Source organism: Rhincodon typus, chromosome 11 (assembly GCF_021869965.1).
Source record: "Rhincodon typus isolate 14 chromosome 11, sRhiTyp1.1, whole genome shotgun sequence".
Classification (NCBI taxonomy): domain Eukaryota; kingdom Metazoa; phylum Chordata; class Chondrichthyes; order Orectolobiformes; family Rhincodontidae; genus Rhincodon; species Rhincodon typus.
Genome location: NC_063342.1, coordinates 41,256,295 through 41,275,764, shown reverse-complemented (window position 1 = coordinate 41,275,764; position 19,470 = coordinate 41,256,295). Strand labels below are relative to the sequence as shown.

Genomic DNA, 19,470 nt, shown 5'->3' with positions numbered 1-19,470 from the left:
TGTCCATTCCACCAGGCTGTATTGTCTTAACATTTATAAATGTTCACATCAAAGTTCGCAGGAATTCCAAATTATATCATCTGCAAATTTTCGTTCTATGCCCTGCACACCCAAGTCTCAGTCATTAATGCACGTCATAAAAAGCAGTGGACCAAATACATCTTCCTGCAGTCCAAAAACAAACTAGTCACTGCTGTTCTTTTTTTGCTATCTGTAAGCCAAATTAGTATCCATGCTGCCATTTTCTTATCTATGGGCTTGAACTTTGATGCTATTTCAAATATCATTTGGAAGTCCATATACCCTGTTTAATTGCATTATCTTCAGCAAGCAAACTCAAATCAGATGCAATTTACCTGTAACAGTTGTCATAATTTCATTGTCACAACTTCATTAGTTTCCATGGGTCCAAGTGATGGTTGCTTTTTTCCTGGATTCTGAAAGTTTTCCTCATACTGAGGTCAAACTGACTGACCTGCATTTTCTGTGCTTACCCTTGCGCCACTTTTGGCAATTCCCCAGTCTGCGTGCTACTCGCACGTTTCTAACAAGGATTGGAAGATAATGGCAACTAGTTCCACAGTTTCTACTGTTTAATTCCCTCCATATGTTCGGTCCATCTTATTTGATCCTGTCATCTTGACATATTATCTTGAAGTGCAGCCATTCTTTTCCATTTTGTTTTCAATTTATCTCCTCTTTCACCACAACTTTGGCAGCATCTTTCTTGGTAGATATGTCAAGTAGTCATTTGGTTCCTCAGCGATGCTTTCTGTCTGCATGTACCTAACTTCTGTTTTAGTCTATTATACTTAATCTTTTGTTTACTTTTTTATTATCTGTACGCCTACAAAAGACTTCTCAGGTTTATTTTAATGTTGATTGCTAGTCTCTTTCCACATTCTGTCTTTGCTCATTTCTTTTTTCACTTGCCCTCTGAAAAATTTTGATCACTGGTTCTCATTTGTGTTGCCAACCTAATATGTCATACTTAATGTTCACTTGCTCTGTAGATGGCAGAATGCTCTATAGATAATATCATGTCACATTAATTTTGTTTTATTCGTTATTTCAAGATATCATGATGTCCCTATACCATATTTTGTTAAAGTTTGTTTTTATTTTTAAACAGATAAATCATGCTACTCATAGCCAGGCTGTAGTTCTGCAGAATGCTCTGCATAACATTCCAAACCCTACTTCAGAATGTATGTTGCGAAATGTTGCCATTCGCCTGGCACAGCAAATTTCAGATGAGGTTAGTATGTTTGTCTTTGGGGTTTGGTTATAAATGTTGAATATGTGTGATAAGAATGTTGCTTATTATTTTCTTCCCTATTATCAATTGAAAGAAATTCTCAAACGATCATGGTATACAATTGTATATGATGGTTTTCTGTGAATACTGTGCAGATATTGATTCGTGGTCCAAACCAGGTGAGAAGTTATTTTCCACCTGAGTAATGCTGATCATCAAACTGCCCAAGTTGCCAAACAACATTCTTTTCCAATATGAGGTCACATACCAAGTGAGTCTTTTGTTTATCTTGGCATATGGAAAGTGAGATCCTTTCAGTAAATTGATGTTTATTTCTGTTAACACCACAACAGAATGATACTTTTTCTCAGGATTCAATAGACTGAGAAATACTGGTATTAACACAAGTATAAACAGATTTAACTTCATAAGTCAGTTACGATTCTGAATTCTCCATTTGAGCTCTTATCCACAAATCAGAACTGGTTCTCATGAAGCATTCCTCTGTTTCATCTGAGTGCCAGAATTCTTTGGAGTCAAGTGAAGAAACAGATTTAGTTTCCAATTAAATCTAGCCCAACGTTCATTTAATGTTAAATGACAGATGCTAATCAGCATCATTCCTTTCAATGAAAAGAAGAAAAGTACTTTGAGGAAAAGAAATAATTGTTGAGGGCATACGCAATGTTTACCCATAGCACTTTGTATAGTCATCTTGGCAAGTGACAGTAGAGCCTCCTTTAGATGGTTGAGGAGAAAAATTAATGGAGTAGATTATTTAAATTCACTTTAGCTTTGCCAGGTGCTTTTGTTGTCCAAGAGATGGAGTAACTTTGCCAAGATGCATGCTGACTGAATTAGAGAAATGTTATTTCTCACCGGTTTTGTTGTCTGTGTTTTCGTTTTTAAGCCATAATAACCCAAGATGTTCAAAACCTATGTGCAGGTCAAATTATCTCCTAAATTTGATTTTTTTAAAAAATTCATTTGCATAACACAGACATCGTTGGTGAAGCCAGCATTTACTACCTATCCCCAAATGCCGTTGAAATGAGTGGCTTAATAGGCTCTTTCTTTGACTGTTGAATGTCAACCACATTGGGCAAAGAGTTGCACGTAGACCAGATACGATAAGAATAGCCAATTACCTTTTAAGAAGGACATTAATGAACCATGGGTATGGAGGACTTATGACAACGGTTATACATTTTGTGATTTGATTAGCTTTTGATTCCAGATCTTTGAGTTCAAGTATCATTCTGTTGTGATGGGATTTGAATCCATGTCCTAAGAACATTAGTCTGGCTTTTGGATTACTAGTCAAGTGACATTACTGCTTTGTCACTGCCTCCCTCAAAATATAAGGCTCAAGACAAGATTATTTGTTGATCCTGGGGCTTATGACAACAGCAAGATGCAAGCTCTCAAGCTATATTTTCTTTTGTGCTGTTGTTTCCCAAACTTCAGCAATTGCCCAGGTTGTCAGTTAACCAGATCCTCCTCTGGTAGAGAAAGCAAGAACTGCAGATGCTGGAGTCAGAGAGGAGTGTGGAGCTGGAGGAATACAGCAGTCCAGGCAGCGTCAAAGGAGCACGAAAGTTGACGTTTCAGGTCGGGATCCTCCTTCAGAAAATCATTTTCTGAAGAAGGGTTCCGACCCGAAATGTCAACTTTCCTGCTCCTCTGTTGCTGCCTGGCCTGCTGTTCCTCCACCACCTCTGGTAGATCCTTTTTTTAAAACAGAACTTTACTCCAAATCTGAGCTGAAACAGAATTCAGGTGGCTTCAACTTAGGCAGTGAAGGTTAGGGCTTGCTCTGATAATATTGTGGGTGAGGAAAATGGTGTTACACAACCACACACGTGCTTTGTTCTGGATGGACTTTCTATTGCTTCAAAAGTACTGAACAGATACTTGACAATTGTGTATTTTCGGATGTTTCATTATCTTTCTTGAAATGGAGTGTCTCTGTACAAATTGTCAAATTGTCCAGGAATGAAAGTTTGAAAGGCCACTTTTTGTGCCAACTTGCTAACGACTACCTGAGCTCACCAGATTTTCAGTATGCCAAATCATTCATACCTGTTAGCATAGATGTGACCTATGCTGAAGCACTGGGCTTAGATATTTGCAGAGTATGACTTCATGCATTTTTGCGAATTTAAGTCACATGTTTGTGCATATTAGATATCTTCATTTTGAAAAAATATTTTGAATTGTCGCTGGCAGCTACTTTGGTATGCCTTTTTTGCGGTATTTGGTATATTTGTAAGTTTTACAGTTTCCCTTCAGAACATTGACAGTATTTGGAAGTGATTCTGTAGCACTTGAATACATTGCTCAGATCATTTCTTGAGTTAACTTCACTCTTCCTGAGTGTGCAGGAGTGGTTAGCTATTGCAGGCTGACCGCTCTGATTCTGTGAATGTCAGAAAAATTGAGGAAACATGGTTAAAACTGGGGAATTAACACTCATGAAATTCACAATCATTAGTGTGGAAAGAGTCCATTTTGCCTATGGTGTTTGCACTAACACTTGAATGAACAATTTGTCATTTTTCTGCCTTCTCTCCTGCATATTCTTCCCTTTTTGATAACTGTTAATCTCCCTGTTGAAAGTCTAAATTGAACCACCTTTCACGCCCACAGACACTACATTCTGGATCCAAACAACTGAGCATTCACAAGTTTTTTCCCTTGTGTATCTCTTCCTCCACTTTGTAATTGCATCAAACTTATCATTAAATGGCACCTATGGGACCAGAAGTATGATGGTTGACTAAATATTCCAGTTGATCAAGGTGTCCACATAATCAATGTAAAGCACACTAAGAATAGAAATGTAATGCCAGGGGTGTACGTGTCACTGTTATACTTTATTTACAGCATAAATCACTTAAATAATAATGCAACTTTGCCTTAAATAAAACTTGGAGAGCATTCTCACATGCACCCTCTGCTGACTACTTGGACATCATGGAGATCATGATAATACCGTAAACTTGCAGTATTTGAGGTATATAATTTTTGCCGGTTTATCCAGCATACCAGCTCATAAGGTGCCAGTTAAAGCAAAATTTGCTGTGCTTGAAATCTGTCCCTTCAGTTCTCAAAACCTTCAAAAATTGGCATGGTTCCACATGTCAAGACTCAGATTCTTCATGATTTTGAATAATTATGAAATTTTCTCAGCATTATTTTCTCCAAGGAAAACTGTTCCAGCTTCCCAATATATCTTTATAACTGTGTCTTCTGGTATTCATTTTGATCAGACCTTCAAGAACGTGTTAGGTATTTTCACCTAACAATATAGTTGTGGAAACTTGCGGTTATGGGCTTTTTCCAATTGGAATTGGATCAAGACTTGTGTAACTTTTTACACATGACTGTTACACTTACATAACAAAACGTTCAACCAGTTGTAGCATTCAACTACATAAGAGCTGGATGCAAGATGCTTTTAGCCACTACACCATTCACAACATCAAGATTTCATGTGCATAAAAAACCAAAATTGTGACCACCTGTCACAAACTTGGGAAAGTACTCCGATGGCAATACGGCATGTAATATCAGGTTCTGAATAATACTAATACAGGAGACCTTTCACCACTGAATTGGGTTTGAGAGACCAGGGCTATGGACTTTCACCATCGGACTGGGATTTGCAGACCGGTTTCGTGGAAACAGATCTCGAAGTGCCAGCCGTCACGCAGGAATCCCCGATGGGCAGAAGGCAGTGAGACTCGGTTATGAAGTATATCAAAAATAGTTTAAACTAACATATTCGCTCATTAGTTTGCATATATCTAAATTAGACTAAGCTAATAAATTTGCTACAAAACAGCCTATTCTCAACTCCAAGGCAAGGTCATTGGCAGCCAAAGCAGGCATTTTTTCCATTAAGTCTGTTTTTCACGTATTTTCCTTCACTTAATGCCATGTCCAGTTAACCCCTAACAATTAACCCTTGGTGATCAGGTTTTGGCTATATCACTTTTGAGCTATATCATTTTTGAACATTACACCAACTAAAGCATTAAATTGAAAACATTTTTCAATGTTCGATTTTTTTTTTTTTTAAAAACAGGCTTGTAGGTGAATTAAGCAGGGGATTTGTGCACTCGCATAGTGCTGAGTAGCTTAAATGATGAAATATTGAATTTCTCACGGATGACTGTTACATAAACATAATGGGGATTAAGCAGACTTGGAGTCAGTTGCATTCTTGGATAATTTCTAGAAGTTTCTTTTGGTGTTTGTAATAGTTACATGTTATTGTCAAAAAACTAACCATTTCACTGTTGCATTATGTATTCCAAAATGTTGTTCAGAATTTAGTTAATCATACTGTTTTCTTTCCAAGGCTTCAAAATACATCCCAGACATTTGTGTTATTAGAGCAGTGCAAAAGATTATCTGGGCCTCTGGCTGTGGTTCAATACAGCTTGTATTCAGTTCAAGTGAAGAAATTAGCAAGATATATGAGAAAGTAAGTTAATTATTTTAAATTTGATTTTTAAGAACACAATTTCAAATATCTTGTAATCCTAAGTCAAAAATGATTACTTTATGGGTGAATTTCTTGGAAGTTTCTCTAGGTTCTGTGTTGTAGCTTGAGATTATATTTATGTGCATAAATAGCTTTTCTCCTGAAGTTTGTGATGTAATTGCAGGAGCTCCAAAGAAAGTCATCCTTGCAGTGTTTGACAGAAAGTGTGCATGTTGACTTTAATACTCAAAAAACTCAAGTTTTTTTGATACTCTTTCACATTGACTGCAAATTTTATTTCTTTAAACAGAAGCAATTTCTTTATCACTTCAGTTTGTAGAATGTTGATGTTCATTGGCAAAAATGGATTTGAATGCCAAGACCATTGTATGTCACTGTGCGTTTATTTGGTCAACTCACTGGACTGTTTGATCAAGAGCTATTCATAAGTATGTATGATGTGATTCAATGTGCTGGTTTTACAGATTATTGAACAACATTATGCATAGATTTCAAATTGAGAAAAGTCAGGAGTTTTCAATTTGAGCAGCAGTATAAGTCTAGAAAAACAAATAAGCCTCTTCAAACTGAGCAGGAAAAATCCACAGGAGAGGTGATGATCACAACAGCCAGATATTCCTAATAGTAATCCATGTTTGGAAGACTTCACTTAATAGTCCACTTGGTTAAATTTGTGACATTTTCACCATGACTTGAGTTTGAGTGCCAGCTGGATGCCAAGACTTCACATAATCTATGCCAAAATTTCAGTTCTGTGCTGAATTGTTGGATGTGCAGTCCCTGGATGAAATATTAAACTGAGGTTTGAGCATCTGTTTGGTCCCTTTTGAAGGATAATACATACAATGATTTTTCTGGAAGGTACAATTTTACCCTGCCTTGTGTTATAAGTTATATCTTCTGAAATCATTATTGGCGTAATGAGTTTTGCTGCTTACCTGACAATGGTACTAGAGCAGACATGCTCAAATTATATGAACTATTGGTGGGTGTTATTCTTCAAGGGGACTTAGCAGCAATTGGAATGAAAGGGCTGACGGATGGAGGAATTTCAACATGAGAAAATAAATTTCATAAATTGCTGGAATGATATCTGTAGATGAGGGTGCACTCATTGATGAGCAAGTAAAACTTGAGTTAGGATATTTGCAGCAAGGTTTCAGATGAGTACAAGTTCATTCAGGTTGAGTGTCTAACTAGGAGAATACTCAAAATTCCAAATTGTATGACAGATGTCAAGTAAAGTAATACAATGCATGCTCGTGGGAGGATAATGTCCTCTTGATTCTTAAGTAGAACAGTCCAAATTTCTTCCAGTCTCCCATGGAACTGAAGCATTTTACCATTATTCCTGTCAGCTGTTCTCCTATATTTTCTCTGTCGTCTTCTGGGCCTTGGCATCTTTCTCATCATTATTACTGTTCTTCATATATTCCAAGGGGAGTCGCTGGCCTAGTGGTATAATTACTGGACTGTTATTCCAGTGACCCAACGTTCTGGGGACACAGGTTCGAATCCTGCCACAGTAGATGTTGGAATTTTGAATTGAAAAAAAATCTGAAATTAAGAATCTAATGAAGACCATGAAACCATTGTCGATTGTCGAAAAACCCATCTGGTTCACTAATGTCCTTTAGCGAAGGAAACTGGCATCCTTACCTGGTCTGGCATACATGGGACTCTAGACCCACAGAAATGTGGTTGATGCTGAACTGCCTTCTGGGTAATAAGGGATGGGCAATAAATGCTGCCGAGCCAGCGACGCCCCTCATCCTGTAAATGAATTTTTAAAAATTTCCTATAATACACTAAGACTTGGTAACAGAAGTAGGTCATTCAGTCCATTTCAGTCTGTTCCGCCATTCAATGAAATTAGTTGAAGATTCATTTTCCTGTCTTTTCTCTAAACGTTTAATTCCCTTAATGTTTAAAAATCTATCTTAGCCTTGCATGTACTTGTTTCCCAACCTGGACAACCCTCTGCAATGTAGAATTCCATATATTTACCACCCTGAGGGAAAAAACCTCTTATCTTAAGTGGGTGACTCCTCACTCTGAGAATATGCCCTCTGGTTCTAGATTCTTCCACAGGAGAAGCAACTTCTCCTAATCTACTCTGTCAAGTTCCCTCAGGATCTTTGCATGTTTCAGGAAGGTCTCCACTCAATTTTCTAAACTACAATCAGAGCAGGCCCAATCTACGCAACCTCTCCTTGGAAGAAAATCTCTCCACACCTGGGATCAACCTTGTTAATCTTCTCTTGACTACCTACAGTGCTATCCTACCTTTCTGATGAGGAGACCAAAACTGCTCACAGTATTGAGGTCAGACTAGTGCCTTGTGGGGTTTTAGCATGACCTCCCTAGTTTTTATGCTTTACTCCTTGTGAAATAAAGGCCAACATTCCATTTTGGGTTTTCTATTACCCTTGAACTTGGATACTAGTCCTCCATGATTTACGTTTGAAGACTTGCAAGTCCCCTTATGCTGCAGCTTTCTGCAGTCTTTCCCCATGTAAATAATATTGAGAACTCTGTTCTTCCTGTCAAAGTTCATAACTTCATATTTTCCCATATTATGTTCCGTTTGCCGGGTTTTTGTTCACTTGCTTAATCTATCTATATCTTTCTGTAGACTCCTTGTCATCCTTACTACTTGCCTTCTCATGTAATTGTTATCTGCAAACTTGGCAATTGTGCAGTCACACCTCACCTCCACGTCATCAATATATGAAATATGATTCACGTTGTGGCTAGGCACATGCACAACCACAAGTGAGGTGCACGTGCTGTGCAGGCCAATCATCAGGCTGCACTCCTATTTTCATGTATATGCACATAATTTAGACTTAATCTTGCAAATAATTATTCCAACCATTTATACCATGTAATTACACTTAACACTAATTGACAGTTTTATTAATCACATGTAAAACATTTAAGTGGCTGGAAGAGCCGTTAAGAAGCTTGGATTTTTTTCAATATCCAGAAATTGAATGCAGGTGGCTATTTTTGCTTGTCTGGGACAATCTTCCATTCTCCATTGACATGCACTTCTCCCTCCCATATAAATGACATCTTCTGATGGAGCACTGTTAATCACATGAAACTGTCTTGAACAGATGGTAAATCTTTTAGCATCAAGAGAAAGATGCAGTCACGATGAAGTGGATTTTCAATGTTGAGTTAATGGAATTTAAAATGATGACAAGCAATTACACATTAGAATTTCGTTCTTCAAATTTGTATATTTTAAACATAACATGATCTGGGAGCACAATATTGGCAACCTTCACTCTTCAAGAACTGCCCAAAGTATCTCAATGTGCCATTACTTGGGCTTTCCAACGGAATAGGTTGACGCAACTACCAAGTGATTTATTGCTTTATGTTAAAAGATCTTGGGTTATTGTCTTTGTGGTGCAGTTGGCTGATAAGTCTGAAATATGTTGATTAAAACAACAAAACCATCAATTTAAAAAAAAATACAATGTGCTATAAATTGATTTTTACTACCTGACAGCAAGAAAAATGACATGTTCTGAAGAATTATGTTTTTAATGAATACTATTGCAGTTGAAGGGAAATAGGACTGAATAAGATCAATTTTTAATCAGTATTTTATCATTTCTGATGTCTTCATTTCTGTAGATTTAAGAAAAGTAGAGAGGGAATCCTTTTTTCTGAGGGCTGTTAGTATATGGAATTCTCTGTGGAATGGGGTGTCTGAAAACATGCAAAGAGTGCATTAAATGGATTCTTAATCCTTTGTGGAGCCAAAAGGTATTGGGCTGCACAGCAAAGTCAAGTTAGTGTCACAATCCGATTATTTATTATTTTTAAATAAAGAGCACAGTAGGTTCAATGGGCTAAATTGCCCACTTCTAAGTTCATCTAATAAGGGGGAGCACTTTGTCTTTAAATTTTGTTTTTGAATATGAAATTTAGAAACTGTCAAAATCTGCTTATTGAATTGTGGATTCCAGCCTTAAATTGCAATTTTCTGTCATTTTAACTAAAGACTAATGCAGGAAATGAACCAGACTCTGAAGATGAACATGTTTGCTGTGAAGCACTGGAAGTGATGACCTTGTGCTTTGCACTGGTTCCAACGGCGCTTGATACACTTAGTAAAGAAAAGGCATGGCAGACCTTCATAATAGATTTGCTGCTGCATTGTCACAGCAAGTAAGTAATGTTTTTGACAGCAATTTATGAATGGAACAGCGTGCAATGTTATAAACCACTTTAAGCCGCATCGTAGCTTACTGGATGTTTTACCTCATGGACCGTAATGAAGTGAATCTGTTCTATTCAGAGGAGGGCTTCATAATGGAGTCACATAACAAGAAAGATCATATTTCTGTATCATACTTGGAACCTGTTCTTTTAAGGGCATTAGTGATAAGATTGGAAGCTTCTCATCTTCCTAAATTGCCACATGATAGAAATGCAAGAGGACAGAGTATGGAAAATTTTTAATCATGGAACATCTATTTTTCATTTTAAATGTTTAGTTCAGTTTATCACTGAACCTGGGATCTTGGATCCATATCTGAGTACACCAGACACAACAAAAGCTGCAGTCCCTTGCAACATTCCAACAGTAACACCTGGTGACCTGTACTCCAAAACTGCTAGATTGGGAAATGATTTTGGAGTCCATTTTAAGCCATGGTACTAATAATCGAGATGGCTGAGCAAGCATGGTATGCTGGGGAGCCTGATTTCTGTGGTGTTAGTTGTTTCTCTGCAGCGAGGTTTTTGAGCTCTTTGCCTTCAGAGTGAAGTGACACACCCCCTTGTCCATCAACTAAAACAAAAAGGGGTGGCATAGTGACTAGCATTGCTGTCTCTCAGCACCAGTGACCCTAAATTACCATAAGCTGTCCATTTTGATTTATGAAGAATCGCTTGTCATTCTAAAATCTAATGAGTTTTCATAGATTTATAGAATCCCTACAGTGTGGAAACAGGCCATTTGGCCCAACAAGTCCACACCGCCCCTCTGAAGAGCATCCCACTCAGACCCATTGTCCTACCCCTACATTTCCCATGTGCAACCCACTTAAACTAAACATCCCTGGACACTTGGCAGTTTAGCTTGGCCAATCCACCTCTTTGGACTGTGGGAGGAAACCCACGCAGACAGTGGGAGAATGTGCAAACTCCACGCAGACAGTCACTCAAGGGTGGAATCGAACCCGGGTGGCTGGTGCTGAGAGACAGCAGTGCTAGTCACTATGCCATTCCTTTTTGTTTTAGTTGATGGACAATGGGTGTGTCACTTCACTCTGAAGGCAAAGAGCTCAAAAACCTCGCTGCAGAGAAACAACTAACACCACAGAAATCAGACTCCCCAGCATACCATGCTTGCTCAGCCATCTCGATTATTAGTACCATGGCTTAAAATGGACTCTAAAATCATTTCCCAATCTAGCAGTTTTGGAGTACAGGTCACCAGTGTTACTGTTGGAATGTTGCAAGGGACTGCAGCTTTTGTTGTATCTGGTGTACTCATATGTCTCAATATCACATGGAGGCATTGAATTGAATGAAGACTGGTATCGTTCATGTTGAGTTGTGGTCACTGAATTTGAAGACTGTGGCAGTATATATGCTGTTGAATTTTTCATGTTGGGGAACCTCAAAATTGAATATTTCCAAGATATTAGGTTGGCTTTTAATTATATTTCAAGAAATTTGACATTTGCACTGATTGCAATGGTTGTCGCACCCTAAATGTCGTCACCAGTACAGTTAGCTTGCACTACTGTCGTTTGTCATTCAATTTCCAAACTTTCAGTTCAGTCCTCTGGTTCAGGACATCGCATTTGGACTGAAAAAGAACTTGGAATGAGAGCATCTGGATCCATTTGTAGTGGTCCATATGTGTGTCACAGGTAGATAGATCTAAAAGAGGTTCTGCTGAGGGAGTGTAAAGAGCTAGGGATTAAATTAAAAAGAAACACAATGGCAGTAATCGCTGGATTACTACCTGAGTCAGAAGCAAATTGGCATGGGGTGAGAAAAATGAGAGTTGAATGTGTTGCTCAGATTGGTGTGAAGGAAATAGGTTTCAATTCGTGGGGTACTAGTATCAGAACTCAGCAGAGAGGAAGCTGTACTGTCAAGATGGCCGATACCTGAACCATGCTGAAATTAATATACTGGCAGGTCACTTAACTTTAGCTGTGGCAAACACATTAAATTTAATAATGTGAGGTAGGGTTCATGTGAAGGAAAATTTGGAAATTGAATGGCAAAAGACCAGGCAGAAGTGCAAGCTGACGATAAGGGTGATGACGTTTAGGATGTGACCGGAAGAAGCAGAGCATTCAAAGAGTGTACCAGCAAATAAAGTCAAAGTAGGGCATAATGATAAAGATTGAATTAAAGGCCCTTCATCTGAAAGCTCCATTTGTAACAAGATGGAGGAATTAATAACACCGATGGGTATATATTATGGCCAGTATAGAACCGTGCCTATGGCTTGGACTTGATTTTTCACAGGTATTGGTCTTCTGGAAAGACAGGAAGAGAAGATGGGGTGGCTCTGGTAATTTAGGATGAGTTCAGCTCAATTTTGAGAAATTGTCTTGGTTCGGCATCAAAATGTAGAATCCATGTGGTTAACAAAAATAACAAAAGTCACTATTAAAAGTGGTCATGAGCCCTCTCGACATTATTTACACTGTGGGAAAGATTATAAGTGTAGAAATAATTCTTGGGTTATTTGCAAGACAGACTTGAGATTTTAATCTTTAAGTAAAACCTATAAAAACTGCATAGGTGGCATGTAGGCTGAGATCGTTGAATGCCTTTGGGATTGTTCCTTCCAATATGGTTATAGAGTAGGCTATTTCAGAACCCGCATGTGTAATGAGGCAGGACTAATTCAGCACCGTGTAGTAAAGGATTTATCATTTATTGCCAATTCTCAGTTGCCCTGAAGCAGATGCTACTGAGCTGTCGCCTTGAACTGCTGCAACCTGTGTGGTGCAGACGTACCCACGATGCTGTTACAAAGGGAGTTCTAGGGTTTTCACTCAGCAGCGGTGAAGGAACAGTTGTATTGTCCTAAGTCAGGATGATGTGTGTCTTGGAAGGGAGCATGCAGGTGATGGTGTTCCCATGCTTCTGTCAGAGGAGATTTTGAGTTGTTGAAGCGCATCTTGTAGAAGGTATGTACTGCCACTGTGCATAGGTGGTAATGTTCGAGGTGATTGATTAGGTACCAGTCAAGCAGTTGTTTTGACCTGGATGGTGCCAGACTTGTCTTGTTGGAGCTGCACTCCTTCAGACGTGTGTAGAGCATTTGATCACAATCCTGACTTGCCTTGTAGATGGTGGACAGGTATTGGGGATACAGGAGGTGGCAATTATTTGCCACTGAATTTCTATCCTCTGACCTGCTGTTATAGTCAGAGCTGATGTTACTGGTAATTCAGATCCCAGACTGAAACCTGGCTTGATAGGTTGTCTTTTTTTTTAAACTTGTTATAAATGAGGTGTTCTTTCATTGAAACATGCACACGGTACTGCAGATTTGGTTTTTTCAGTGAAACAGAAGTTTATTATGCTGCAGCAGCAGCTATAAATAGAACAAAAGAAACTATTTACATATACCAGATTTAAAAATGTCAAATGGTAAAATGCACCAATCCCAACTGCACTCCTTTACAGTACTCGCAGGAGAGAGTTACCTTTTTATCACCTCTTCTGAGCTTAACTTTTCTGTTGTTTAAATTTTCTGTCTTGAGAATCTGAGCCCCTTCTTTGAGTCTTCTAAATTATCTTTCTTTTCTCAGGAGCATATGTCTTGTACAAGACCTCTTGCAAACCTTTAAACCAGAAAGAGTTTCTCCAATCTTCTGGGTCATGTTTCACTTCTGTTCCCAAAGAAATCCAAACCCTGCACCAGCAGACTGATGCACAGCTGTTTACCCTGTTTGCTCTTGAAACTCATTCAGTGTAAGCAAAGCCCTGTTGCTCACCGAAGAGTCTCTCTTTCTACATTTTAAAAGAAACCAGGGCTACAGAAACACTTGAAAGTTAGTCATTAAATGCACAGACCAAATCCCACGTGTCAGTCACTCTAAAATAAATACTGCATATAAAACCGACACCTTGCATCACATGTCAATGGTAGACTTCCTGAGTGTTGATAGTGGGGAATTCAGCACTGATGATGGCTTCCAATGTCAGAAACAATGGTTATAATCTTCCCATTGGTTACTTACCACTTATCAGCCTAAGCTTAGATGTTGTCTTGATGCATGTTGGCACAGGCTTCATTAGTGTCTGAAGAATCGTAAATGATAATCAACATAGTGTAATCATCAGCAAACATCCTTGCTTTTGATCTTAAGATAGAGGGAGCTCGTTGCTATGGCAACTGAAATTGCTAGATCTAGGGTAATATACTGCTAGGGTAATCAATTCCTGCGTGATGTCTTAGGACTGAGATGATTGACCTCCATCAGCCAGGGCCATATTCCTTTGTTCTATGAAAGACTCCAGCCGGTGGAGGGTTTTTCCTTTGCTATTATACTCAGTTGAATGCAGACTTGATATCGAGGGCTGTCACTCTCACCTCACGTTTTTTTGGAGCAAGGTTGTAATGAGGTCACAAAAGACTGGCTCTGTCAGAATCCAAACCGAGTGTCAAAGAACAGTTTAATCCTTTGCCACTTGAGACCACAGTCAATGACCTTTTCCATCTTTTTGCTGGTAATTGAATATAGACTGATAGGATGGTTAATTGGCTAGATTGGATTCCGAAGACCATAAAACACAGGAGCAGAAATAGACCATTCAGCCCAACAATTTACTGTGCCATTAAGTGCGATCACAGCTGATCAGATAATCGTCAACTCCACATTGCCTTTTCCCCATAACCTTTGATTGTGTTACTGATTTAAAATCTATCTTAGCCTTGCATATACTTAATGACGCAGCCTTCTATGTAGCCATTTCTTGATAACACATGGAGTGAATAAAGTTGGCTGAAGACTCGCATCCATGATGCTGGGAACCTCACGAGGCAGAGATAGAGCATCCACCATGCACTTTTGGCTGAAGATGAGTGCAGATATTTTGGCCTTGTCTTTTGCTGATGTGCTGAGTACGTTATTTGAGGATGGAGGTATTCATGGAGCCCCCACCACCACCTTCGTTTTATAATATGGGGGATATGAGTTTAAATAAGTAAAACAGCTGTTGCTTTCTTGGTCTCCCTGCAATCGGAAAGATATTGTGAAACGTAAAGGGGTTCAGAAAAGATTTACAAGGATTTTGCCAATGTTGGAGGTTTGAGCTAAAGGGAGAGGCTGAATAGGCTAGGCTATTTTCCCTGGAGCATCAGAAGCTGAGGGGTGACCATATAGAGGTTTATAAAATCATGAGGGGCATGGATAGGGTTAATAGTTAAGGTCTTTTCCCAGGGTAGGGGAGTCCAAAACTGAAGGGCATAGGTTTAAGGTAAGAGGGACAAGATTTAAAAGGGACCTAAGGGGCAACTTCTTCATGCAGAGGGTGGTGCATGTATGGAATGACCTGCCAGAGAAAGTGGTGGAGGCTGGTGCAGTTACAACATTTAGAAGGCATTTGGATGGTTATATGAATAGGGAAGGGTTTAGAGGGATATTGCTCAAATACTGGCAAATGGATCTAGATTATTTTAGGATATTTGGTCGGCATGAACAAGTTGGACCAAAGAACGTTTCCCTGCTGTACATCTGACTGTAAAAGAGTTTAAACAGTCACTGGACAACACTGTACCTCATGGCATCAAGTGAAACAGGGCCAAGGAAACCTCCCGATTTCCACCACCAACGCACCCCTCCCCCAAAAAATACCATGATATTTTGTTACCATTTATGATTGGATGCTGAAGAACTGCAGAGTTATATTTGACCTGTTGGTTGTAGGTTCATTGAACCCTATCTGTTGCATGTCGTTTCCACCTCAGGAGGAGACCAAGATGGATCAATTGCTGGAATCTTCTGGGTAAAAGTTGTTGCAAACATTTTGGCATTGTTTTTTTGTATTTTGTATCATCACCATGCCAAATGTGCCAGGCCATAAGGTTACAGTTTGTGATTGAAGATAATTCTGCTGCTAATGGCACCAGTTGCCTCGTGGATGGCTAGTTTTGATTTGCTAAATCCATTTGAAGGCTGTCCCATGTAGGATAGGTTTACATTTAGCATACATATATTTAGCATAGTGCCATACAGCGCAGTGGTTACCTCTCGTATGAGGATGGGGTTTTGTCTCCACGAGGGATGTGAAGTAATCACTGTTACTGATATGGTCATGGACAGTGACGTTTGTGACCGGTGGTTTGCAGTTGTTGAGGACAAGTTGTTATTTCCCTTCTGGCACAGACCCAGACCAGTAGCTGTGCCCCTCATTAATTGGCTTGGTCAGTAGCTATGCTGCCAAGCCAGTGTTGGTGATGGGCAGTGAAGTCTCCCACCAAGGGTACGTTGTTGGCCTTTGCCATTCACAAAGCTTTCTTCAAGTGCTGTTCAACATGGAAAATCAGGATTGTTGGGAGGGGGTCAGTAAGAAATCAAGGTTTCCTTGCCCCTGTTTGACTTTATACTGGAGACCTCATGTTGGCCAATGACCATTGAACCACTTTTGATTGTTTGAAAAGAAAACCTGTTTTACGTATTTGAAACCTTCTGAGACTATTATGGATGGACAGTAAATGTTGGCCTAATTAGCATTCTCATTTCCTCATCAAATTGAAAATTAAAGTCAATGTTGAACAACTGCATGCCATTGTGATACCATCACTGATGGTCCTGTCCTGATGTGGAACAGAACGTATTCAAGAGTGTTGATGGTTTCTAGCACATTGTCAGAGTCATAACTGACTATGTCGGAAAATTATGTAATTAATCTGAGTTGGGTTTCCCAATTTTGCTTCAGGCTCCAGATGCTTGCTGGGAAGATTTTGCAAGGTTGGCATGGTGGTTTTCGTAGATTCTGGTGCCGGGCCATCCATCCAGTTTCCTTTTTGCTTAGATTGTGGGCCTTGACAACATTCTGGCAATAGTCCTTAAGACTTGTACTCCAGAACTTGCAGATTTGATCCCATTGTCTCCTGATATTAGCCTGAGGAGATTTTAGATTGCTAGTCCAGTGTCAGTGCCATTGTGTGACTGAAGCCTCCTTGGGCCAACACTTTGGGTAGTTGTACTTTCTTCTCTGGAGGGGAAGCACAGTGGAGGCTGGATAACTGTATAACTTAAGCCTTGAATATCATCAGATTAAATCAAAAAGTGTATTCAGGGGATTGGACAGGACAGTGGAGTTACATAACGTAAGAAATAGGAGCAGGAATGGGCCATCTGGCCTGTCAAGCCTACTCTGCCATTCCATACCATCATGGCTGATCTTTTTTTGGACTCAACTGCATTTACCTGCCTGCTCACCATAATTCTTAATTCCTTTACTTTTTTAAAAAAAAAAAAAAAATCTATCTTTGCCTTAAAATGATGTAGCTTCAACTGCTTCACTGGGTAGAGAATTCCAGAGATTCTCAACCCTTCAAGTGAAGAAGTTCCTCCTCAACTTAGTCCTAGATTTGTTTCCCCTTATTTTGAGGCTCTGCCCCCAAGATCTAGTTTCATTTGTCAGTGGAAGTATCCTCTCTGCTTCAATCTTATCTATTGCCTTTTTAATTTATGTTTCTATAAAATTCCCCCTCATTCTTCTAAATTCCAATTAGTATGGTCCCAGTCTACTCAATCTCTCCTCATAAGCTAACCCTCTCAAATCCGGAATCAACTTAGTGACCCTCCTCTGCACCCCCTCCAGTGCCAGTACATCCATTCTCAAGTAAGGAAACCAAAACTGTACACAGTGCTCCAGGTGTGGCCTCTCTGCGTCCTATACAGCATAACCTCTCTATTTTTAAACTCCATCTCTCTATCACTGAAGAACAATACTCCATTTGCCGCCTTAATTACGTGCTGCACCTGCAAACAAACTTTGTGATTCATACACAAGGACATTCAGGTCCCTCTGCACAGCAGTATGCTGCAATTTTTCACTATTCAAATAATAGTCCAATTTGCTGTTTTTCCTACCAAAATGGATTACCTCACATTTACCAACATTGTTCTCTATCTGCCAGACCTTGGCCAACTCACTTAACCCATCTACATGCCTCTGCAGACTTTGTGTCCTCTGTACACTTTGCTCTATCACTTATTTAAGGCCACAATTGAATCAGTCATGATATTAATGAGTAGCAGAGAAGGCCGTATGGGCAGAATGGCTTGCTCCTCCTTCTTAAGAACTTAGAACGTTTAGGTTTTTCTATTCCTCAAGGGTTTACTGATAGGAAGGCTGAGGGAAGATTGTGTCATGGAACTATCTGACTTCAAAGATTGTTGACCCTTTGCTGAACTGTTCATCACAGTATAAGAATACTGTGGCTCTGAATCACATCTTTATATTGATGTATGTTCATATTGGTTTCTCCTGTGGTCAGTAGTAACATGCTTGTATGAGTTGAGGTTATAGATTTAATAGCTTGAGTTTTGCAATTACTGTGGCTTTGAAATTGTCAGCATTAGAACTATAAACTTAGAGCAATCTTTGGGAAAGAGAGCATGTGCATTAAATGTGGAAACCCATCTATTAATGGTCTACTCCTCGACAGGACATACTGTTGGAACCCCCATAGATGTCACTTTGTAGAAATATTTTGAAACAACGTGCTTTTCTTCTTGCATTTTAAGAAACTCGAAGTTTTTATGACAAAATCATGTACTAAGTTATAGCTATTCTACAAACCTTTGTCTTCAGGAAACCCATATTATATTTTGTGATTACAAGTTGTTACATTATGATTATCCCTGGGATTTTAACTAGTTTTACAGTTGTTTTCTCTGACTCAACCTTACCAACAAGATATTAAAACTTACTCCGTTCTGTGTTTGAAGTTGTTGTGAAAGATCCTGTAACATTGTTCAATTAAGAATAGAGTTTGTGTTGTACCCAACTACTCTCCCTCAATTCAACCAAACATACATGAACTGCTCATCAGTCTTGGTTGTGGTTCCTGGTGTGTAAATTGATCAATGTAGTTACAAAACAAGAACTAAACTTCATAGGAACTAATAATGATGAAGCACTTTGGGGCTTGAGAATATGAAAAGCATTATGCAAGTACAGTCCTTAAGTAGCAAGATAGAGATCCGGGAACACACTGACCGTGATAACTTTCACATGGTGCAAAGTCGCATTTAATCTGAGGAAATGAAACAGAAGTGAACAGAGAAATGTCCATTATTTTATTGAACAAACTTCAAGACATGTAATTGTGATGGCCATTCATGTGAAAACTTTATTCCTCTTTACAGAGTAGTTAGACAGATGGCCCAAGAGCAGTTCTTCCTGATGGCTACCAGATGCTGTATGGGACATCGACCTCTACTTTTCTTCATTACTCTACTCTTCACAGTGCTAGCAGTAAGTCATTTTTTCAAAGCTTTTTGTAGCATTGTGTGAACACTGGATTTAATATTGAAGTTTAAACTGCTGTTGATGAACATCAATGAGTAATCTATTGATTGAATAATCTGCAAAACCAAATGCATTCTAAATAGATTCAGAGATAGTGGGAACTGCCGATGCTGGAGAATCTGAGATAACAAGGTGTAGAGCTGGATGA

At 39.1% G+C, this 19,470-nt stretch overlaps 1 protein-coding gene across 2 annotated transcripts in view; it reads left to right on the top strand.

Moving 5' to 3' along the window:
• usp9 (ubiquitin specific peptidase 9) overlaps positions 1-19,470 on the top strand; it is a 161,930-nt gene that overhangs the window by 80,640 nt on the left and 61,820 nt on the right. For both annotated transcript variants that reach the window (XM_048603190.1, XM_048603191.1), the window contains 4 exons: positions 1,133-1,258; positions 5,625-5,750; positions 9,793-9,959; positions 19,160-19,268. In XM_048603190.1, the coding sequence (XP_048459147.1) occupies positions 1,133-1,258; positions 5,625-5,750; positions 9,793-9,959; positions 19,160-19,268 (528 nt within the window). The remainder of the gene's footprint in view (positions 1-1,132; positions 1,259-5,624; positions 5,751-9,792; positions 9,960-19,159; positions 19,269-19,470) is intronic.